The sequence below is a fragment of the Clarias gariepinus genome, chromosome 22 (assembly GCF_024256425.1).
Source record: "Clarias gariepinus isolate MV-2021 ecotype Netherlands chromosome 22, CGAR_prim_01v2, whole genome shotgun sequence".
NCBI lineage: Eukaryota > Metazoa > Chordata > Actinopteri > Siluriformes > Clariidae > Clarias > Clarias gariepinus.
Genome location: NC_071121.1, coordinates 27,783,454 through 27,807,500, shown reverse-complemented (window position 1 = coordinate 27,807,500; position 24,047 = coordinate 27,783,454). Strand labels below are relative to the sequence as shown.

The window sequence follows — 24,047 nt, the reverse complement described above, 5'->3', positions numbered from 1 at the left end:
AGCCACGCCTCCCTTACTGCAAAGCCACACCCATGTCTGTTAAAAACTACACCACCCTTAATGCAAAGCCACACCCCTGTTCATAAAAAGCCACACTTCCCTTACTGCAAAGCCACACCCTATTTGTGAAAAGCCACACCCCTCTTATCCTGTAAAGGCACACCATTGCCCATGAGAAGCCACACCTCCCTTAATTAGAAGCCACACCTCCCTTAATTAGAAGCCACACCCCTGTCTGTTAAAAACTAGACCATTCTGAATGCAAAGTTAAACCTCTGTCCATAAAAAGCCACACTGTCCTTATTGAGGAGACACATTTCCATCATTTAGTCTGAAGCCATACACACAGGCCACTCCCCCTTCATTAAGACCAGGAGGCCACGCCTCTTTCACTAGGACTGACAGACCACGCCTCTTTCATGAAATTTAAGCTAAGGAAATCTCTAGTTTGGAATGCGCTATAAAAGAAGAGAGCGTAAAAAGTTACTGCCTGTTCCAACTTTATCAGCACTAAAATCAACACGCCGACACACACACACACACACACACACACACACACACGGTTTGCGCAGCTGCTTTTAGAGATTTCTGCAAATCCAATTAGACAGACTTTCTTCCCCTGAAGGATTTAAAGTCATTCCACTAAGAGCATGGGTGCTGAGGAAAGGTCAAAGGTCAACTGTATGGAAGGTTTTTAGGATATTACAATCTGGCGGGGTAAGGCGTGAGGGGGGGAGGGGTGTTATACACGGCCGTTCCTGAGCTGCCAGTGATCCAGACCCCCTCTGCCCTCCGGACGCGTCTGACCCATCCTGGTGCCCCGATTCTGGTTGGAGATCTCGTCACATGGATGCCCCGTGTGTCTCTTTGGGATGCGTTTTATACAAATAAAATTGAATTTAATTGAGTTAAATACTGAGTTATTATACTCTCTCTCTCTCTCTCTCTCTCTTTCTCTCTCTCTTTCTGTCTCTCGCTCGCTCTCCCTTGCTGTAGGTCTCGAGGTCTGGGATCCCGCTGGAGAATAAGAGCCAGATATCAGTGCAGGTTGTTAGCTGTTCTCCTGACGGGTACTAACACACACACACACACACACACACACACACACACACACACACACACACACACACACACACACACACACACACTACAACTGAAAAACGCATTTACACAACATGTAGTCGTAATGCAAGTGCCGGTATACATCTCTGTGTGTGTGTGTGTGTGTGTGTGTGTGTGTGTGTGTGTGTGTGTGTGTGTGTGTGTGTGTTAGTTGTGTGATGTTCTGGGACTTGCGTACTCCACATGCAGTCGCTGCGTCTCTGACCGACAAGAAGCACAAAGACGAAGTGAAAACCCTTGAGAACCCTCAGGGAGTTCCTGACACATTTAAACACCTCGACCTCAGCTGGAAACCTCTGTTTAAAGTACACACACACACACACACACACACACACACACACACACACAGCTTGAAGATGTCAACAATGAATTGTGAATATACAGTGTGTGTGTGTGTGTGTGTGTGTGCATGTGTGTAGGTGACTCTGCCTAAAACAGACACCGTTGGTGAATACAGTCCGCTGAAGTTCAGTCTGAGAGACATGTGTTGCACGACTGGAGGTGATCAGATGGAAGGAACCGTTCTACATCATACAGTTTTCTAGAAAATAAAGTGTTCTAGCTTATACAAGGTGGTATCAAAAAGTTTCAAGACTAGTTCTGTAACACACCCACAGGTGGCAGCAGGAGGCTGCACACACAGTCAGAGGGAGCAGCGACCTTCATAAGTCAGTGTGCCAAAAGACATCGTCCAGTGTACATCAGGAGCTGTGCGACTGGTGCTTTTCTGACCTTGTGCGTTACCACGTCTGCTGTTCCATCATGAAAATAAGAACAAAAAGCGAACTTAAAATTCTGAGTGAAACTGGGCAAATCTGGCACTGTGACATTTGACACGATTCGGCAATTTTACGGTGATGCTGCATCGAGTCGTTTGTGTTTTAAGCAGTACGCGCGCTTCAAGAGCGGAAGAACTTCACTAGAAGATGAGGACAGATCAGGAAGACCTTCAACAAGCTCAACCTTGAAACCATTCAGGAACTTGTGCATAATAATTGCCAGAGATCAATCCACCATATCGCTGCCGTTGTCAGTGTGTCATACGGAACAGTCCAGACGATCTTCACGTGTGATTTGAACATGCACCAGGTTGCTTTCAAGTCTGTTCCCAGGCTGCTGACCCTGGAGCAGGGGGGAACATCGTGTCAAAGTCTGCCAAGAACTCCGCCAGCATGCTTTGGAAGACCCGTCCTTTATGTCGAGGATCATCACTTGGATATATAGGTACGACTGCATGAGACGAAGCAACAGTGTTCACAGTGGAAGAGCTCGTCATCTCCGTGACCGAAAAAGGCGAGCCAGGTCAGCAGCTCGACAGAGTCCATGCTCATCATCTTTTACAGACATTCGTGGCATTGTACATTTGAGAATTCGTCCCCAGGGTCTGGGCCGTCAATAGTCAATTCCACTGCCATTTATTAAGACGTCTGGTACAAAAAAACAGCTTGTCAACTGAGCTAATCTCCAAACTTTTTGATAACACCTCCTACAGGGTAGTAGATAATACACTTTTCTAGTTTATTGAACACCTTGTGTATTGTTACTGCGCTCTCTCTCTCTTCTCTCACTCTCTCTCTCTCTCTGTGTCTCTCTGCAGTGGACAGGTCGGAGGTTCCAGTGTTCTCTGCCCTCACTGTGCCCTCCGCCAAACACCTGCAACACCTGGACACCATCAGCACCAAATTCTACATCGGCACAGAGGTGAGCTGTGTGTGTATGGATGTGTGTGTGTGTATGTGTGTGTGTGTGTGTGGCACAGTACGTATATAACGGTAACGCATGCTGTCTGCCTTTTGCATCAGGACGGAGAGCTGGTGTACACCGACTGGAAACTGGAGAAGGACAACGAGTCAGGACGACTGTCTAGTAGGATCATACACACACACACACACACACACACACACACACACACACACACACAGAACTCTTTGTTAACCCTTTCATAAATACAGAAACAAAACTGATTTTATAAAGTAACACGACCTCATAGTTCTTGTGATGTGACATGAGGAATAAAACACTCTGCATCTGCTCTCTGTTACGGGAAAATAATTAACAACAGTGTGATATGATATCATGAGGAGGTGTTACTGTCACCATTCCAAAGTTAATTGTTTTCCAAGAACATGGCTTTAGCTAGCGGCGAGATGCATGTGGAGCGGAATTAAGAAGCCAATTAAACTCGACGTGGCAATTGAGAATGGTTGGCTTCATCAAGTTTGAGGGCCGAGGGTACTACACTTTTATATTGTTTATCTGAAGGCTGACGACACCGCTGTGTTCTTAGCATCTTCTTCAACTGTTACACGATTGGTTCAACTTTCAGGTCTAAGCCCAGGGCTGGAGATGTGGATCATGTGTTTGATAGAGGTATACATACAGGAGCAGCTCGACTCCCAACTGCATTGTCTGGTCATGTTAGTCCGACTCTAAGAAGCTGGAGTTCAGTCAGACTAACGCGTCTATGTCCAGTCAGATTAACACAATGCCATGTCACGCCATATCAATCTGTCTGAAATCTCTCTCTGTCTCTCTCTTTTAGGTCCCAAGCCCACTTACGTTTCTCAGGTGCACAACAGTCCAGTAAACACTGTCCTCCGTTCTCCATTCTTTAAAGACATTGTTCTGACTGTGGGCAGCTGGACCTTCGCCATATGGAAGGAGGGAGATACGGTGAGACATGCATTTATACACACACTTTATAAACACTATATGGGCAAAAGTATTTGTCCAAACCTGTTACTTATTGAATTGAGGTGTTTCTATCAGGCCCCTTATCCTCAGTGAAGGTCAATCTTAATGCTTCAGCACCAAGACATCTTGGACAATGCTATGCTTCTATGAAACTTTGTGGCACAAGTTTGGTGAAGGCCCTTCTCTACTCCTACATGACTCCGTCCCAGTGCACAAAGCAATGATTATAAAGACACGGTTTAATGAGTTTGGTGTGGAAGAACTCGATCGGCCTGAATACCGAGCCCTGAGTTCGACCCCATCGAGCACCTTTGGGATGAACTGGTACTGGAGATTGTGAGCCAGACCTTCTCGTCCAACATCAGTGCCTAACCTCATAAACGCTCTACAGAATGAATGGGCACGAATTCCCACAGAAACACTCCAACATCTTTTGGACGGCCTTCCAGGAAGAGAGGAAGCTGTTGTAGCTACAAAAGGAAAGGGGGGCCGACTCCGTACTGAGGGGTGTGTGTATTTAGATACAATGTCACTGCAGGGTCGGCTAAATACTTTTGTCCATATAGTGAACACCTTATATACAACAGGCCTCATTTATCAAGGAAAAAGTGATAAATCTTTCCTTGAATATTTAGAGAAGACATTTGGTGAACGTGTGTATGTTTGTACATAAAACTAAGTAATAACTCAATCGATCGCAGTAACTTACTCCACTTTTGTACACAGATTACTCTGAGAAGTTTAAAAAGACAGCAATTATACAGTAAAAACAAAGCTCCTGTATAAAAGGACGGGTTTAAAAGGTGGATGCGTCAGTCCTGATTCCTTTTAACACTTTTAAAGAACCAGAACAAGGCGACGACTGATCTCGCATCAAAGTCTATGTTTTACATGTCAAACTATTTAACTTTCACACCTGATTCACTTTTGCACAAATTCCGCTGTTCATAATTAATAGCAGTGGTGGTTAAAAGTATTAAGACAACATAAGGCATGAATTATAATTCTCCTTGTGCTCAAAAAAAACACACAATATTACTATTTAACTTGAGGCTATCCGGCTGAAGAGGAGTTGAACTGAAAGCACGAGCTGGGTCACCTCCGGACTTGAACGCTGTAGACGACTGTTGAACAATGGTGAAGAGCGCAGGAGCAGTCAGGAAGCTGTCTACTAGAAGTAGAGACATCCCCTTTTTTAGATTTTTAAATAAACTCCTTACTGAAAGACGAAGTTTTCTTATTTAAGAAGGTAGATAGGAGGAACTCTTTCTTTTCTTTAGTGTCCTTCTCGAAATGCTGCCTTTACTGTTCTACATCACCACTATCTCATTTTCTCTCTGTCAGCAAGGTCCGATCCTCCACTCTGCGTTTTCCCAGAGTAAGCGCACAGCCGGGTTCTGGTCTCTGACCCGGCCCGCTGTGTTCTTCATCGGGAGAGAGGACGGCGGCCTGGAGGTGTGGAACCTGCTGGAGAAAACTCACGAGCCTGTAGTGGACCAGAACATCACCACCGCTCCGATCTCCTGCATCAAACCCTGGATTGCCTCCGGTTAGTAACACACACACACACACACACACACACACACACACACACACACAAGGTCATTACAAAACCTCCCATAATTAATGATTTATACCCCAGATGTTGATGATTAGTTTCCTATAACAGCAGCTAAATTAGGTTTATATTATAATAATGTGCTGGTTCTAATAACGTCAGCTCCAACTGTCCGATCTCATTCGAGCAGCGAAGCAGCACTTCCTGGCCGTTTCTGACCACCTGGGCACGCTGCACATCCTGCAGATCCCGTGGACGCTCCGTCAGCCGGCTCCTAACGAGGTCAGGGTGAACTAATCTGTCCTCTGGGAAGCTTTTTAACACTTCAGAGATAACGGTGTATTTTAAAATCAAATAATTTGAAATGTACAAATGTTCTTGTCCTGTAGGAGCAGAGCATGAGCAGCTATCTGGACAGGGAAGTGGAGCGTCTGAGCTACTTTGAGAAAAGGCCAGAGGCGCAAGAGAGAGACTGGAGACTGGTGGAGCCTGAGGAGAAGGTCTGGATCAGAACCCCTTTGTTGTTATAGTGCGCTCCACTCTTCTGGGAATGCTTTCCACTAGATGTTGGAGCGAGTCTGTAGGGGATTAGTGCTCGTTCAGTTACAAGAGCTCAGGCGTTAGTGAGGTGTCGGGATGTCCAGGAGGCTCCAGCTGATGGTGCAGTGGGCTTGAGTTCAGTTAGGGTTCCGTGCAGGACACTCGAGTTCCTCCACACCAACAAACCTTAAACACACCACGTCTTCACAGAGCTGGCTTCGTAGCTCTCAAAGGGGCGTGGTCATGCTAGTGTACACATATGACCCTGATGTATATACAGTAGGTTTACTCTGTAGATAAACTCACGTTAAACTGAAGGCCAGACTCGACCCTTCTGTCCGCGGAGAAACTCAACCTTAGCTGAGAGAAGAACTCATTTCATTGCCCCAATTATTCCTGAGCTTTAACCTTCCTCCTGTGTTTATCTCACTGGTTTATTAAATCCTGTACAGTAAATATGGAAACACGCGCACACACACACACACACACACACACACACACACACACATACACAAACACACACAGTGAGTAGCGCATGTCTGTCAGCCTTAATGAAGTGTGTGCTTTTCATCACAGTGTGTTTATTCTTCCACTAAAAAGATATAAACAGCAGACTGAAAGCGCAGCTGCTTTATTTAGATCAACAGTTATAGTTCGCACAAACACACGCACACACACACACACACACACACACTCAAAAACACACACGCATGGAAAATTATAATTAAGCATTGTTAGAATCTTTTTGGAGAAATCTGCTGCTGCTGATGATGGTGGTCTTGATGATGATGATGAAGGTGGTGGTGATGCTGATGGTATTGATGATGATGATGATGGTGGTGGTGGTGATGGTGCTCTTGATGATGGTATTGATAATGCAGGTGATGATGCTGATGGTATTGATGATGATGTGATGGTGCTGATGAAGATGGTATTGGTGATCATGTGTGCAGGAGATGGAGAAAATGGAGGATAATCAGATGAAGGAGCTGCAGATGGAGGTGCAGAAGGACTATGAGGAGTATGCCGCAATGGAGAAACTCATGATGAAGAACATGGGTCTCACGAAAGAAACACAGGACACAGATAATGTCTGAAAATACACATACACAACCTGGCAAAAAAAAACACATCTAGCCTACATCAAGCAAAGAAAACAACTAAGGAGATTGCTGAAACTTCTAAGAAAAACTCCTCCTCTAACTTCTAAGGAGGAGGTGATGAACCCTCATCTCCAAGGAAGACATGAGATCTGAAAGACATCCTGGATGATCGTGATGGGAGACTTCAACACTTAGAGACATCGAATTGTCAAACAACATGAGAACTCAGAGCTGTGTCCTGTTTTTAATAAACAGTTGTTGTCTGGGTTTCTGATTGGTCTTTACAAGTGGCTCTCAGTCTGGATTGTGATTGATCAGAAGGAAATCTTTTAATTCGATAAGATTTTATTTATATAGCGCTTTCCACAATGAGCATGTTAAAAGCCAGTGAGTGGAAACCAAAAGTCTCGAGATGTCGGACAAAGTCATCGTTAGTGAGTCAGCCTCAGGCGACGCTGGAAAAAACTCCTTTAGATGGTTTGAGGAAGAAACCTTAAGAGGAACCGGACTTAAAGGGAACCCATCCTCATCCGCGTGACACTGAAGAGCGTCGACGTCCTGTCGCATCAGTTACTGACAGTAATGTCACGTCCTCCAAGTGTTCTATTCCTCTTACAGTCCAGAAATATACTGATGGTGGTGGTGATACTCCACTGATCAGCTTGAACACACACACACACACCTCCTACAGGTGTATAAACACACACACACACACACACACACACACACAACTTTCTTCTCAATGTGTTCAATGAGTGTTTGATGAATATATCAAACACAAACTGAACACAGCGCGCGCACACACACACACACAAATTCAAACAAAAGAAACGGCTGGTCTATTGTAAACAAGCGTGTGAGATTCACCTGAAATTGACGTTAAAACCATCAGCAGGTTCACCGTCTCTCTCTCTCTCTCTCTCTCTCTCTCTCTCTCACACACACACACACACACACACACACACACACACACACACACACTTTCTCTCTCTATTTCACGGTCTCTCGCACTCATTCTCTTACCTCTTTGTTCTGTCTTTTCTGTCTGTCTCCCTGTTTTGTCACCTGACATCTGACCTTTCCTCGTCTCTCTTTCTGCTTTTTTCTATCCTATATCAGTCTTTCTATCTCTCACACATTCTCACACTCTTTTCTTTTTTATTTTGCATTTATCTTTCTATCTTTTTTCCTCTTGCTTTAACAATTTTTTCTACTCTTCCTATTCACTCTTTTTATTTTAAATTCTTTTTCTCTTCCTCTACTTTCTCCATCTCATACAGTATGTACATCATTCTCCAGACTGATGGTGTGTGTGTGTGTGTGTGTGTGTGTGTGTGTGTGTGTGTGTGTGTGTGTGTGTGTCATCAAGCCCGCTCTGATGAGCGGCGGTTTTCAGATGAGCTGCCAAACATCTCTCAAACAGAGCGAGAAGAAAGAGAGACGAGGAGAGAGACATCAAACAGCCGCCTCATCATGGGGTTTTAATAAACCCTGATTAAACACACACACACACACACACACACACACACAGTAAAGCGTGTTCAGTACCAGTATCGGTTTTCAAAGGAAACATTTCTTAAACATTTTATTTTCACTGAACCCAAAACAGTATGTTTAACTCTTTACACACAGCTGTGTGTGTGTGTGTGTGTGTGTGTGTGTGTTAGCTCTAAAGGCATGCTAGAGCGCTCCAATCTAAATAACACACATCTGCAAGCTTTCCTTTCAGCTAACACACGCCTGGTGTCTGTAACACAAATTTTGTGCTAGTAAAGGCCGCTTTCGCGGTAGCGAGGTTAGCGTTGTGCAAACCGCCAGCTCGGTTCGTCTCACTCACCTTTAAAAGCTTTAAGCCACGCCCCCTCCCTGAGTCCAATCACGTTTATGTGACCTATATGGAAGGAGTCTCTAGTGTCAGGACTTTGTAACGGTCACATGTTGATCTCACTGTAACAGAACGACACTCTGACTTTAGTCTTTTTTCTTTGTCTTTGGTAGAGACAATAAGACAATAAGACAGGGTGTTGAGGGAAAGGACTCGAGACTTTAGGATATGCTGAATCTATATATTATGTATATACAGTATGCGTTTATATTTAATAGACATTTAATAAACATCCTTCCTTTCTCTCTATATAAAGTTTACAAGGTACATTTCCATTTCACTTTAGCATTTTTGCAATAAAAGTGGTGTTTCACAGCTTTCACATTATTAATATTGTTCTGTACCCGAGGACGCTTGTGTATCTACACTCTCCAATACAGCACGTGGCAGTGTGAGCCTACTTGGTTTCTTTTACTTTGGATTCATATATATATTATTATTAGTGTTATTATTATTATTATTATTGTCATCATCATCAAGGATGACATCATATTAATAACACAATAATCTTTATTTTAATTCAATAAATCCTTCTAAACTAGTAATCTGTAAAAAAAAAAAAAAAAATCTTCATACATCTTGTAAATTAATCAAATTATCTATTTACAAGTTTTACATTTTAATATGTTTTATAATGCTCTCAGTTTATGTTTCAAAACAAATTTAATGTTTATTCTGCTTTATGATGGTTGGAGCTACACATCCTGCTCCTGTGCTCCCAGTGATCCAGACCCCATCTGCCCTCTGCACCTACTGACTCCCTATGTTGAACTGGACTTCATGTTAATTTAAAGAATTTCTGTTATATTGTACTTTCAGCTGCATAACGCACATAATGTTATATCATCTCTATCCGTTATCACCCAGATGAGGATGGGTTCCCTGTTGAGTCTGGTTCCTCTCAAGGTTTCTTACTATTACCATCTCAGGGAGTTTTCCTTGCCATCGTCGCCGTCACCCTTGGCCCGTCATCAGAGACATTTCATTCATCATTCATTCATCTCATTATTATCTAGACACATTTTCTCACACATACACACTTCCAAATATTTTCTTTTCTAAAAGATTCTTTAATTTTTGTAAAGCTGCTTTAAGACAATGACCATTGTTAAAAGCTCTATATGAATAAAATTGTATTTTCCACGGCAGCAGCGACAGGTATCCGAGATGCTTATGTTACCATGTCACAGGGAAAGTGACCGCTGCGCCGGTGATGTTGCAGGCACAGAGGGAAGGTTTTTTTTAACCGACATTCACTGCACATGGAGCAGGGAGTAGGGAGTAGGGAGCACACTGTGAAGTGCACTTCGGAATGGAACGCAGCTATAAGCTCGACCTTTACACCGTGTCTAATATCGTGGATATTTCAAAAACAGTGTCAATAACGACTCTCCTCCGCCGCAAAAAAACATCTAAGCAAATAAATGTCTTAGCAAATATTCTTGAATTTATTTAAACATTTATCTATATTTTTTTAAACTAAGTTTACGGCAAACCAAAATATGATCATTACGCTTATTTATAGTGAAAAATGTTCTGTAATATTGTAAGCAGAAATTTCTTGTTCTATCACCAGAGAATGTTACTTCTTTCCAGAAATAGAAATATAGTTGGCTAAATTATTTGCCAACAAAACAAGACTTTTGTTTATCTAAATTTTAAGTAAAAGAAATAAACTTCATCTGATATTTGGTTTGCTTGGTTCGGTTTGATATGTGTCTATATTCCAGATACTTTCACTTTGTTGCAGCGTGCCGTAGTACTGTATAGCTGTCCTACCGCTGTGTGGATCAGAGGAAGAGTCCACGTGTGCTTTGTGACCTCTGAAAAGACAGATGTCTTGATGGCGTCTCGTTTTAAACAGCGTTCAGAGCCGTACCCGAGTACACTGTACCATGCACAAGTACTCAGATCGTACTCGGATCCACGTCTGAATCTCTAGTGTGAACGCAACCTTCGATATGGAGACCCTCCAGCTGGAAGTCTCTCTCTTGTCTCCATGTCTCGTCCTTTTACTCATTACCCACGTCTCCAGACTGCGTCCATGCAGGCCTTTTTAGACTTTTTTCCCCCCCGACACACTCGCTCAGGCTCTTTCTCTCGGCTCCACTCTCAGTGCTTGTGGTTGGAGCGGTGGCGGGACGGCGTGTTTCACGTGGGCTACACGCAGACGCAGAGAGAGAGACGGAGATTGTTTACGCATTCTGAAAAAAGAAAGGGGCAAAAGTTCAGGCTGGCAGACAGTCTCGTATCGGATATCAGCGCTGTCTGAGAAAACACGCCCCAGCCTTCAGCCGAACAGAACACCACTCCTGCTCCAGCACTTTTTTTTTTGTTTTGCTCACTTTTCATTTCATGAGCACATGTTTGATAAAGGAAATAGGAGGAACTTTCTTCTTAGATTATTAAAGAACTCAGCTGTAAAGCAGGCAGGACGTTCGTGAAGAGGATAATCATAGTCTTCATCACCACATCCGTCCTTTAATCCAGAATCTTCTTTCCAGTTCCCTTTTTTATCTATTCAAACTCACAGGTACACAAGATGAGATTAAACGAGAGGGAATGTCCCAAACCGTGCATGTTAGTTCCCAGGGGATTCCCAAACACACATTCACACCAACATTGCTTTTACCTCTGAAGGTTCTGGACAACTGGGATCTTTTTTTTTTCCCTTTCTTTTTTTTTTTTAAAGGGCACCTGTTATGGAAAAAAAAAACACTTTTTAGTCAATGCTAAAAAAAAAAAACTTGAATCCAGTTTCCATGTTGTCTGAACACACAATGAACATGGGGGGGGGGGGGGGGGGTGTATGTCTGCTGTTTTTCATTAAACTGTTGTAAACAAGCAATTGAATTTACCCCCTTTGTGACCTCATAAAATAAAAAAAAGAGACCCTCCCCTGGGTTAGCTAACTCAAGAATAGTTACACAAGAAGGAAATGTCACTCAGCTATGGGTTCCAGCCCACTGGGATATTTGGAAGAACCAAAGAAGTAAATGTTGGGTCGGTATAAGATTATAAAGGGTACAGTGTGGAGAAAGGAAAAACAACACTGGCAACAGAAATGCAATGATAAAACAAAAAGCCGGACATTTGTGTTTAATATGTGACAAAGTGCATGTGATAGTGAGCAGAGAAAAAATGAAAAGAAGTATTAGTTAACAGACTAAAGTTAATGCCTGTCAAAAATGTACTTCTTCTTCCTCCTTTGTTTTTTTTTATAGCGGTAATTTTTTTAATCCAGCAGGTTGTATTGCTGTCGCAAAATACGTCACAAGTCCGGGCGAGTAGAAGGCAATGTTAAATGTATGTTAATAAGGAATCGCTGATTAGAGAAGGAAGCATTTAATGCTTTTTTAAGGAACACAGGACTGGCTTTAACTGGACAGGAAGGCGAGAGGGAGAGCGAGGCCTATAGGTGGCGGTAATACAACTTACTGTAATGCCAATCACCGTGAAACAAGGAACGAGCAAACGTCTGCAGCCCAGCCTTCTGAATAACGTTCAGCCACAAGACATGATGACACGATGTTTCATTAAACTAATTTAAAAAATCCTAAAAAGTGTCAGTTATTACAGCATAGTGAAATGTTTTCAATCACATATTCCAGTTATCAGAGTGTGGTTGGCCAGGATACAGCACCTCTGGAGCAGATCGGGTTGAGGTCCTCACTCAAGGGCTCTCGACAGTGGCAACCTGGCAGTACTGAGGCTTAAACCATCGACCTTCCGATCAGTAACCCAGAGTCTTAACTGTTTAGGCCAAAACAGCACTTAAAATGTGAATTTACTTATGAGTGCAAATTCTGTGCTTCACACAACAGGGCACGTTACAGTTCACCATGAAATCATCACTGACTGCCTCATAGTGTGACCATAAAAACAAACAAAACAGAAAAGAGTCTGATATGAAATATATACTTTATTATGACATTATATATATATATATATATATATATATATATATATATATATATATATATTCATTTAGTATCAGTACAAAGTATATTTGATTTAGTGACTTTATTATAGTATTAGGGCTGCCCAATGAGTTTAAACAAAAATAACACATATGCGCGCACACACACACACACACACACACACACACACACAATAAGCATTCTTACAACTTTTTCAAGGTGAAACCAAAACAACTTAGGGAATGTTTTTACAATAAAACGAGCAGTTCACACTGTACAATAAATCCAGAACCCTTTATCCGGCCATGTGTGTGTATGTGAGTGAATCCTTAATACCTGACCCAGGTTCAGTTCTGAATTCATCCTCTGTACAATAGAGGACAGAACTACCAACCAAAAAATATAACCCTGATCACAGTAATCCGCCTGACACAAAACGGTACGGTGCGATTTTCAAGAATTTGAAAAAAAATCTGTTGAGCTTAAGAGCGCAGACTGAGTATTTAACTATTGTTTGAAAAATACAATTTCAGAAATGAGAAAAAGCAATGAAGCCGGAGATATAAAAGAAAACCAGTTTAATCTGATCCTGCGTTTACACTCGTGTTGCACGAGTTTGAGCAAATCGACTCGACATGAGATCCTAAAATTCTTAAAGAGACACGAGAGCGACCGCACAAATCATTAACATCAACTTTGACCCTTTTTTTTTTATTGCTACGATATGAAATTCTCAAACTCTTTCGCAAATGGCTATTACGCATGATCACGCGGCATTCGTTTTCATATTAGCGTCGAGAAATGTTCACAAAGAAATTAATTCACAACTGTATGAGCAGCTGCCAAACGGAAAAGTAAAGGGAAAAAAAGCACAACCAAACCATCATGTGAGTGTCTTTATAATAATCTCTATTTACACACATAAATACAGATGAACGAAGAAGACGCATGCGTATTCAAGAGTGTAAAGCGTTTGACCATGCGGCATTCACGGAACTAGCACACGCTCAAAAACCTTACGCTCCTTCTGCTTTTTCTTCTTGTAACCTACAGCTTTGATTCGTCCTGCACAAGCAAAAAATAATAATTCCCATATATAGATATATACTGTACATTTATTATTATTTTTTATCCCGAATGCTACAAGGCAGCTGAGAAATGTTTAAATACAAACAAACACACACACGGAAACGCAAGCTGTCAAAAAACATAATATATATATATATATATATTTACACTCGTACCTGATAAATACTGACAATAAAAAGCAAAAAAAAAAGCTTCCCTGGACTGCGGAGAAAATGCGTTTCACACGTACCTGTCGTTAGCAAACACATGACCAGCTGTGTTCATTTTCCCAACGTGATGTGAGATATAACCAGCAGAGCGGAGGTAATGATAAATTAAGCTTCAATACCTGTTTGATTCTTCTCTAATACGTTCTACATGCTAGTTTTAAATAATATTAGCAAAATTAGCTTAATAACACACTCTCGTTATTATTAGATTTAAAGGTACAGTATATTCGCAGGATATATAGCAGGAATAACAATCCGCTGATATTAGCCGGCTTGCTAGAGAACTTGCTTGTGGTATTATTTACACAACAACCTTAAAAACAGCTAGCTAAGATAAGCTAGTTTATATTTTAGCATGTTAGAAACCTTGAGGGAACTCCGCTATGTACGTCCTGTAGCTCCTTCCGGAGAGATACATAGCTAAGCTCGCCAAGCTCAGAGCTAGCAAGCTGAGTAAAAGTAGTCAAGCGAAAATATTGGACACGTTAGAACCGATATATAATTACTTTTTAAATAGTTATATTAAAAGATTAGCTGCTAACATTTTATCGATTACCTGGGCGAATGTGAAATAAGCCTGTTTTTAGGTTTTAGCATAACCAACGACTCCAAGTGTGTATGGATGACTTGAACCCCACCCCATCCCCGCCTCTGAACGCTAGCTTTGTAAGTGCATGGGTTCACACCGTTCTTCTGTACCTCAATAGAAATAATACAAAATAATTCTCCTTACAGCCTTAAGTATCACCTTGACACAATTAAGGCGCCTGGCTCACCCCTTAGGGTTCAATGGGTTCTTCTAATAAGAAGAAAACAATCACAGCGACCATGAAAGTGAAAAAGAAAAAAAAAAAAAAAACACGAACGACGAGGAACCCGAGAAGAAACCCCTGAGACCTCGTGAGAGATTTGAACTTAAGGAATGTCTGTAAAGTCCACAGTTTTGGTGAGTTGATAAAAAGTGCGTTTTCTGAGAGTACCGGACTATCCGTAAAGTTTAATCTTTTGGTATTTCAGTATCCGACGTTGAGCTTGTTCTTATTCAGCTCTCGCTCCAGGTTACCGATGAGCGCATCGATGCTCTCCTGAAGATCCCGCAAGTTCACCCTGTTGCTCAGGACCGGGTTGATCTCCTGGATCTTCATGAATGCCTGATATGTGTGCTCTTGGTCTCGGTGCTCATCTCTCTCCACAAGCATCCGATTGTACGTCTGTAGTAACGACACATCCTTGATTTCACCAACAATGTCTTCCTTCTCGCCACTCTGTTCCTCTTTTTCCCAATCAATGTGCACATCTTTTCCACTTTCTAGCAGTTCACCATCCACTTCTGTTCGTTCTTTGTCCTTGCCTTCGTCCTTCTCTTCTTCGCCCGGGACGTCAGCATAGTCAGCTTCCTCTTCCTCCTCCGGGGAAGTCTGATGGAGGTATGTCTCCTTGCAGTCGCTCCAGTCCCCGGCGTAACGATTGCTCGGACTGTCCAGGCGTCCAGGACGGGGGCGCAGAACTCCCGCTAGCTCAGCATTGCTCAGGTTTAACACCTTAGGGCGCTCTTTTCTTCTCCTCACCGGGGCAGGGGGGCCTGGGGCAGAAGACGAGGATTTGCTCTGGACTAAAGCAACCACAACAAGAAAGAGAGGAAGGGACAGAGATTTATTATAAAGAATCTTTGCTAGCAGGCAATTGTGTCACAGGCTAGTTCACGAGTGACCTGGACATAATTTAGGGACAAACACATGCATTAGAAACATACACACAAAGTCTCCTCACACAAAAACAAAACATATCACATTTTTATTCCAAACCAGCTATTGCTGTGGTCCTTCAACTGCTCCTGTCCTGTTCTTTAAAACAAGCTAGATCATAGGACAAAACAAACTCCTTTGTCATTTTTTGTTCTAATAAAATAGTTTATACAGACAAAACATGATCAGTCTCTCTGAGTCTTGAGGTAAATGTGAGCTAACAGAGTGCTAAGCTAGCGTTAAAAGCTACATGAGCCACAGGATAGGAATATTTTTCTAGTTCTCCGATGCGGAAGCAAAAGCTCATCCCACACCGATCCAAACCGGTTCCATTCACGTTACCGGCCTGAACCAGCCTGCTAGGTCCCAGCTAACCTCTTCGCTAACTTTAGCTTTCATCTGCACTAGCAGCCCGTGAGACAAAACAGACAAAAACAAGCAGCACCAGTGTGTTTAAATTTCTATGATTTACTGTAAGTAAATACGATAAGTCCTGCGAAAGTTTGGAAAAACAAACAAACAAACAAAAATTTAGCAGGGGAAGAGAGCAGGAACGTCTTTAGCAAAATTAGCTTCTGGATAATAAAAGCACATTGTCTAGAGGAAAATAACGATTGCAAAAGTTTTCCAGGCAAAGTTAGCTTGTGCGATTTGCTTTGTCCTGAGGTAAAAGTTCTGTCTGAACACTTTAGTATGCTACTTAATAAAGTATATACAATATATAAAATTAATTATTATTACAAATGATCAGTAATAAGTGCATCAGTCCCTTACAGTTAGCAAGCAAAACTTAGCAAGTTAAACGCTTATCCCAGAATCTTTTTGTAAAATCAATTAAATAAATAAATAAAAAGCGAGAAAAATAAAATAAGGGTATTAAACACTTTAAACGATTTTAAAGGCTAATCATTAAAAATGAAATCCACATCCATGTGTATATTAGCATTGAAAAAACACATCCTAGGTCAATCCTTGTTTATAGAATAAACCAAACACAAACACACACACATGCGCGGCTGTGGCCCCGACAGGCTAAAAATACCCTCACACCCACACTCCGGCCTCTCCCACCATTTTTTTTCTTCTTCCTTTACTGTCGTCCATTTTGTCCTAAACAAACCCACACTGTCTTGCGCTTCCTCTTTAGCCTACAAACTTGCAAAATTACACACCCGTCCTAACACAAGGCTACTTCACCACCAGCACTACCACCACCCAACAACCGGTGTGTGTTTCTGCGGAAACGTGCCCTCTGGGAGGAGGATTTTTGGAAAGGCGCGAGCGTCTCTGGGTAAAGCGGCTAAGCGCAGGGCTAAAGGTTAGGTCAGGAATGTGTGTAATTATAGAGCAAGCTATTGCATTTTTCCCTGCTGGAAACGGAGCCAAGAGACGTTAACTTTATATAGCGCCCTTAGCAGCACGCAAAAGCGTTTTTCATAAAACAAAGAACAGAATAGAGATTAAAATTAAATAGAGGAAAAGACATAGGCGAGCGTGACACGGCTAACAGTGTCTGGCTCTTCCTAATTATACTCGAATACTTGCTGAGCAAAGACATTATTTACCTTAAAGTAGCTATTACATCACAAATTTATTAACTAGCTAGCTAATACACAGGAAGACAACAAGCCAGTTATTATTACTATTACTTTTCCTAACAAGCAGTTAACTTTTTAAAACTATATACTGTATATGTAAATTTTACCTCAGCTAATAAGCGATATTGCTTATAACAGCTTACAAACAGCTAGCAGACTGCTTAGAACTCTTGCTACATAAATCGACACACTCAGACTATAACGCTAAAAATTGAAGTAAAAAAAGAAGAGATGCTAAACACAGACATTCTACTGACACAGCTAACTTTAGCTAGCTTTTAAAAAGAACATTCCTTATTCGGAATTCATGCTAACAACTAATATTCTTTAAGGAAAAACTGTCAGTCATGATTGTATGAGTATATTTCAATATTTTACTTTTATAAATGAATAAAAAATTTATAAAATTTTTAGTGTATCCTTTTCATTGGCTAACTAACACGGCGGCTTACAAACAGCTAGTTAGCGGATAGCAAAAGCGGTACTTTTATGAGCTAATCTGTTAAGCACAGTTGACCTCTAGCTTTACAAAACTCCACATAATTACAGTTACAGTACCATGAAATAGTATTTGTCCCATTCCTAATTACACGAAGATAACCAGAGTAGATACAAAATGCAGTTTTGAAATTATGATCTCATTTATTAAATAAAAAAACCTACATGGCCCTATGTGAAAAGGTAATTGCCTCCTAGAGCTTGGTTGTGCAAAATTCTCAATACAAATAAAATTTTTTTTTAAATTCCCCCACAAACTTTACTTCCTATCGTGCTTAAATAATCATTGGCGATCATTTGCAGCTAGTATAGCTAGTTAGTAGTTCGTTTGCACTGCTAATCTAATCTGACCTCTAACCTGAGTGTTAATGAAAATCATGCATTTTGGCAATTATTCTCCACTGACATAAGGAAAACCTAAACCCATTTAGCTTCATGCCTGGAACACATCGCTATGCTGACAGGCTTTTGTCAGTGCTTCCTTCCCTCCAAAATATCAGTTGCAAATTAGCAGCGATCCCGAGGCTACGCAGCTGTTTGAGCCGCAGCTCTTCAGGATAAACACTGCCCTCGGGGGACGGGATTCCTCGCGTGGTCTCCAGACCTCCAGGGACTTGGTTTACTTTACATTTCCCTCAGTGCCTCTGCCTCTCTCTCTTCCAGATGCTGATGGAGAAGGTTAGCACGGCTGTTTGATTTACCATATGGAAGCAGATATGTTTGCGCTATGTTTAGGAACGTGAAGGAACCAAGGGTGTATCAAAGAAAGACCGAGGCTTCAGAAGGACCGGGCGGCTAAAAACCACAGAGATGAAACTCTATCTAAGATCTCTCAGTGTTCAGTGATTTATGAGGAATAAAACGCTGATAGAGTATTTGCTGGTACTTCGTTTTCTTGTAGCTGCATGCCCTATTTACTGATATGAAACATCATACGTCTTAAATATGCACAAAACGTAGTTACGCCTTCACCTTTGACTGTTACAAGGCTCTGACACTGGAGACTTGTTAAATAAACATCTCCTTAGAATAAAATTTCCTATGTCAATGATGTTCCTATGGAAATGATAATGCAGCTACTGTTACAGAAAATTAAGCAACACCTTCTGGTCAATCAGAATCCAAACAGCCAATTAGCCTGTTTTCATTGTTAGCTGTTAGTTTGGCATAATACAGTCTGGGGTGTGGTGTGCCCATGTTCTCACCTGGCCACAGCTGCAGGAGGTAGTGCAGAACCTCGATGTGCTTTTTAAAATGCAGGGCGCTGGCTAGCTCCTCCGAGTCCATGAAGACCCGGTTAGCCAGACCCGAAGCGTCCTGTCTCTGACTGAGCAGCACCGGTCCAAAACACACGGCCAGGTTCTGACACGTCATCTTGTTCACGTCGTGGTGGGACGCGACACGCTTCAAGTGGTCCAGAAGTTTCCTCAAAGTCATCTGGGGGAAAAGAAATTAGTTGAGAGAGAGCGGTTCTGAAATATTTACTAAATGACGTAGGAGAGCAATTCTGTAATATTTGCTAATTATTAAGCGTACTAAACAGAACAAAACAAAACTGTACAAGCTTTTGGTTCGCCCTCCCCATCACTAGGGGGCTCCAACATTAAAGCGACTACTACCAGTCAGGGAGGGCCGAATTCTATCACGTGCTTCCTCCGAACCATGTGACGCCAGCCGAACAATTTTTTTTTTTACTAATTGCTCACGCATGTTGGCGTTGGTGTAACCCACACGGAGGACAGCGCTTTCCACTCCTTCCTTGCGTGAGCAGATCAATACAACCCTGCTTACAGACGCCAATGATTGGTTAATGTGATGGCGCTTAGAGAGCATAGCCAATCAGCTCTCTCTAGGCTCCGGCTGTGGGAGCCTACAGCATCACCCGGGAATCGAACTACACCGGATAATAGGGCTAGCACTTTACTACTGCACTCATAGAACAAAGGGTTCTTTACAGGTTTACTGGACAGTTAAGAATTCTTCTGTTCATAATGATTTATTTTTAATACGAAATACTTGGTACATTCATATAGAAACATTCTTTAAGGGTTCCTCATGGGTTAATTGGATATTTAAGGTTTCATATAATTTTAAAAAGTTGTACCTGGAAACTGTAATAAGAGAAAACACAGGTGTTGTAATAGGTGTTGAATCTTTAAAAAAAAACATGTAAATACAGCTGTTTAAGTGGTTCCTGACTAGATTCTGCTCAAGTGCTTCTTTGGTCCTTTAGACCTCCAAGACCTCCCACCTTAACATCTGAAGTAAAGGTCAGAGCCGAGGATTCAGCCACAAGGAAAGACTGTAAATGAGTTCAAGCTAGAACTCTTATAGAAGTTTCTAGTTACCTTTTCAACCTCGGGTAGCGTCTCGAGCAAACCAGCAGCGTGCTCCGAGTCGGCTGCGTCGTTCTCACAGACGGCGTTTCCGATAATCAGCGGCCGCTTGGACATCGTGTCTAGCACCGCCTCGTACAGAGGCTTAGAGATGAGAGGATTAGGCAGCTCCCTTAGATAGTCCTTAAGAACACCTGATAGAGAAAAAAAAACAACGAGAAGAAGAATAATGTAAAAAACTTTGGAGGTAAAAAAAGAACCTATATGGTGTTCACTATTAATATAGTTTACTACTTAAAATGTATCTGATAATAAATTAGACAGGCTATGCTGTTAAACGTAAATAACCTTCCTTGAGTGTGTGTCAATTTTTGCACAGTACACATTAGATATACAGAGCAATCATCAGAGCTTCCGGATTTGCACTATAATTAAGAAAACTCTTAATCACACTGAGGAACGCGAGCATGAAATCAGCGGAGGAGTTAAATCCGTCGGATGCAGCCGCAGGTGCACGAGACGTGCCGGAGTCAGAAATGAGCCAGAGTCAGCAGAACGAGAGCGTGTGCCTCGAGGACACGCAGAGACACCTGACAAATTACACCGAGGATAATCTCCTGAAGCAAAGCCATTATTCAGCGTCCGCTCCGCTCCCCTCTCCCCCGCCTCCCACACCCGGAGCCCAGACTTGGCAGCCGGAGGGAAACTCATTGTTGTGGTGACTTCTGAGAGATGCTGGAATTCTTCCCGGGGAAGGAGAGAGCGAGTTTTCACACCTGAGAGTTCGGTCTCACAGTGAGCGACTTGATAAAAGCAGAGCCAGGCGAGAAAGCGACACTGCTAATCGCGAGACTCGATCCGAGACCTGGACGCTAGCGCTAACCCGGGGGTTTTGAAGCTTCCTGAGCAGGGTAATCAGTTCTGCAAGAGTGAAAACGAGACGGATAAATACGGGTCTGAGGAGACCAGGAGCTTTACAGGCTAGCGAATACGCTTGGCTAGCGATGGTTCTGATTATGTCAAGAAGTACAACTAAGAAAGTAATTTCGGTGGACTGGAAATAGCATTTTATGTACACACACACACACACACACACAGGAACCTTTATTAGATCCATGGACTGTGTGTGCTGGTTTTTTTCCTCTACTGATTCAATATTCTAATCAGATTACAAATTAACCAGGATTAGCCTTGCTATGGGCTCTCTCTCACACACAAACACACACACACACACACACACACACACACACACACACAGGGCTAAATAAAGCTCATAGTGTTCATAGCACTTCATAAAGCTCATAGTGTTCATAGCAAAACAAGGTACTTAAACCGATAACTGTTGTATAATGTCATACATTTTTAGCTACCATACTAGCATAACATCATGTAAGGTTGTGGTTAAGCAAATTACATTTAGCTAACATTCTGACAGCGTGTTAGCTATTCTTCCAAAAAGCTCCAGGCTAACCAAATCTCACTTACTCGCACTCTGGTAACTATATGTCTAAAAGCTTTAAATGGTCATTTGGTCTGCCAAGGTAGGTGATGTGAGCTAAGAGGTTCGTTAAGCAGCAAGTCTAAAACATTATTTGTATTTTATCTTAGTATATATGTCTTAGCACTTGGGCTCAGCCTGGGTTGTGTTAAGGACAGAATGATGAATTTAGTTAGCAAAAAAAAAAAAAAAACAGGCAAAGTTCAGATATTCTCACTGACTTAGCATGTGGTTGATAGGCCAGGTACTAGCATGATTTATTAGCAGCTTCAAGTATTAGGTTCAAGGTTTTGCTAGAAATTCAAGTAAGGTTCATTTCTTACACCAACATGATTTCTTTCAATTGAGCAACATAGTTTTTTGTCTTCTTATAGACACAACATGCTATTACCAAGTTAGAATTGTTAAGTGTAGATGAGATTTTAAAGTAACAACAACTAAAAGTAATAATAGCAGAAAAAAACATGTTTAAGATGAAAAAATGTAAAATCACTTTTCTAGTAAGTTTTTTCTCAAGCCTTCTGTTCGTACACAAATATTTTTCCGGTAACGATTCTAAACATTTCTATAATTCAGTATTGAATGCTAGCATAAACATTTCTATAATGCTAACAAGACTACTACCAGATAGATACATAGAATAAGCTATAAATAAATTAGCATATTTTTTTTAAACATCTATTCATTTAGTAATTTTGTTTTCTATATTTCTAGAAAGAAGTACTTTTCAAATTTCTTGATTGTTTGGATAGCATTTTTTTTATGTGGAAAATTTTAGCACTTTTTCTACGACATTTCAGTTATAGACATATTAGCATTAAGGTTTTTATAATGTTGACTAAGGAAATGAGTGGTGAATCCATGTTTTTAACACAGCGTATCTTAAATGCATGTTTCTTTCATTTTAACAAAAGTTATTAGCAAAATATAGTTCTTCAACAAATCATGACGTCTTAAGTCTTTATTTAGTTGTAGGTAAACCGATTAAAGATTGAGGACCTTCGACTGCTTGTACATAATCACATTACACTATTTAAAATGATCTAGCAGGTTTAGCTAAATTTTAAATGTGAGACCGTTAGCATAAATGTTTCCACAATGTTAGCTTTTCCTCTAGATAGGATCGTGTGAGCAAATCGTGATTTACAGAATGTTTTCCGGTAACTTCTGAATCTTTTCTGAAGTAGTCTTTGATTTATTTTTTTATCCATTAAACAAATGTCCTTCTTAAACTCGCTATTTAACACAAAAATTCCACTGTTTCTTAATATGTATTAGACTTAGCATGCATTATCATCGGAACAGCAAATTTCTGAGTTAATTTCAGTGCTTGCCGTTAGCACCTGGTCTTTTCTTTTTATAATGCCAGGACAAAATGTCTGCAAGGGAAACTTTACGATTCTTAAACTGCAGGGAGATTCATGTGTGTTAGCGTTAGTGTTAGCATTAGCGCTCTATTGTTCCTTGTCTTTCTTTTCCCGATGACACGTGTGTGACGTGCCCTTCCACTCAACCAGCCGTGATCCCACACTTTTAGACACGTCCTTAGACAAACACACACTTGTACAATCCTGATAACTTGTGTGTGTGTGTGTGTGTGTGTGTGTGTGTTTCTCCATTAAGAGAAGGTCAATGATTAACATACTATGACTAGGCTCCTCTCTGCTGTGTTTGTACAATTTCTAACACCCTTCCCCCACACACACACACACACGCGCACACACACAAAAACACACACACACACAGTGCTTCTAAGGACAAGGTCATGACTGTTGCGAAGGCAGGTGGTGTTTCTCGCAGGTGCGAGAAGTGTTTTCACAGTTTGACACACACACACACACACACGCACGCACACACACACACGCACGCACACACACGCACGCACACACACGCACGCACACACACGCACGCACACACTCTGTCCCTGACTTTTGACACCTGCCCCCCACCCCCCACTCTCTCTCTGACTTTGTCTCTGTTAGTACTCTGCTAATCCAGCAGGCGTGAGTCAAATACCATCTGTGTGTGTTCACACACAAAGGGGCCACTTGTTAATGACTTTTTGTGTCTTTGCAGACTCACACACACACACACACACACACACACACACACACACACACACACACACACACACACACGAAGGAAGCAGAGGGCAGCATATGGGAGTCAGCATTCAGAGCCTAAGTTTGTCATTCCAAAAGAGGGAGATTGTGTGTATATGTGTGTGTGTGTGTGTGTGTGTGTGTGTGTGT

General features: G+C 41.6%; 2 protein-coding genes across 3 annotated transcripts in view; one reads left to right on the top strand and one right to left on the bottom strand.

Annotated features, from left to right (window-relative positions):
• Nucleotides 1-7,423, top strand: part of dnai3 (dynein axonemal intermediate chain 3) — an 18,994-nt gene extending 11,571 nt beyond the window's left edge. Inside the window, exons 14-23 of the mRNA XM_053483127.1 lie at nucleotides 997-1,070; nucleotides 1,274-1,427; nucleotides 1,542-1,623; nucleotides 2,720-2,823; nucleotides 2,925-2,988; nucleotides 3,665-3,795; nucleotides 5,161-5,365; nucleotides 5,565-5,656; nucleotides 5,764-5,874; nucleotides 6,868-7,423. Coding sequence (XP_053339102.1) covers nucleotides 997-1,070; nucleotides 1,274-1,427; nucleotides 1,542-1,623; nucleotides 2,720-2,823; nucleotides 2,925-2,988; nucleotides 3,665-3,795; nucleotides 5,161-5,365; nucleotides 5,565-5,656; nucleotides 5,764-5,874; nucleotides 6,868-7,011 — 1,161 coding nt within the window. The 3' untranslated portion in view covers nucleotides 7,012-7,423. The remainder of the gene's footprint in view (nucleotides 1-996; nucleotides 1,071-1,273; nucleotides 1,428-1,541; nucleotides 1,624-2,719; nucleotides 2,824-2,924; nucleotides 2,989-3,664; nucleotides 3,796-5,160; nucleotides 5,366-5,564; nucleotides 5,657-5,763; nucleotides 5,875-6,867) is intronic.
• Nucleotides 7,424-12,893: 5,470 nt separating this feature from the next.
• syde2 (synapse defective 1, Rho GTPase, homolog 2 (C. elegans)) overlaps nucleotides 12,894-24,047 on the bottom strand; it is a 31,530-nt gene continuing 20,376 nt past the window's right edge. For both annotated transcript variants that reach the window (XM_053483039.1, XM_053483040.1), the window contains exons 5-7: nucleotides 20,310-20,491; nucleotides 19,167-19,398; nucleotides 12,894-15,732 (exon numbers count right to left, since the gene is read on the bottom strand). In XM_053483039.1, coding sequence (XP_053339014.1) covers nucleotides 15,134-15,732; nucleotides 19,167-19,398; nucleotides 20,310-20,491 — 1,013 coding nt within the window. In that variant the 3' untranslated portion in view covers nucleotides 12,894-15,133. The remainder of the gene's footprint in view (nucleotides 15,733-19,166; nucleotides 19,399-20,309; nucleotides 20,492-24,047) is intronic.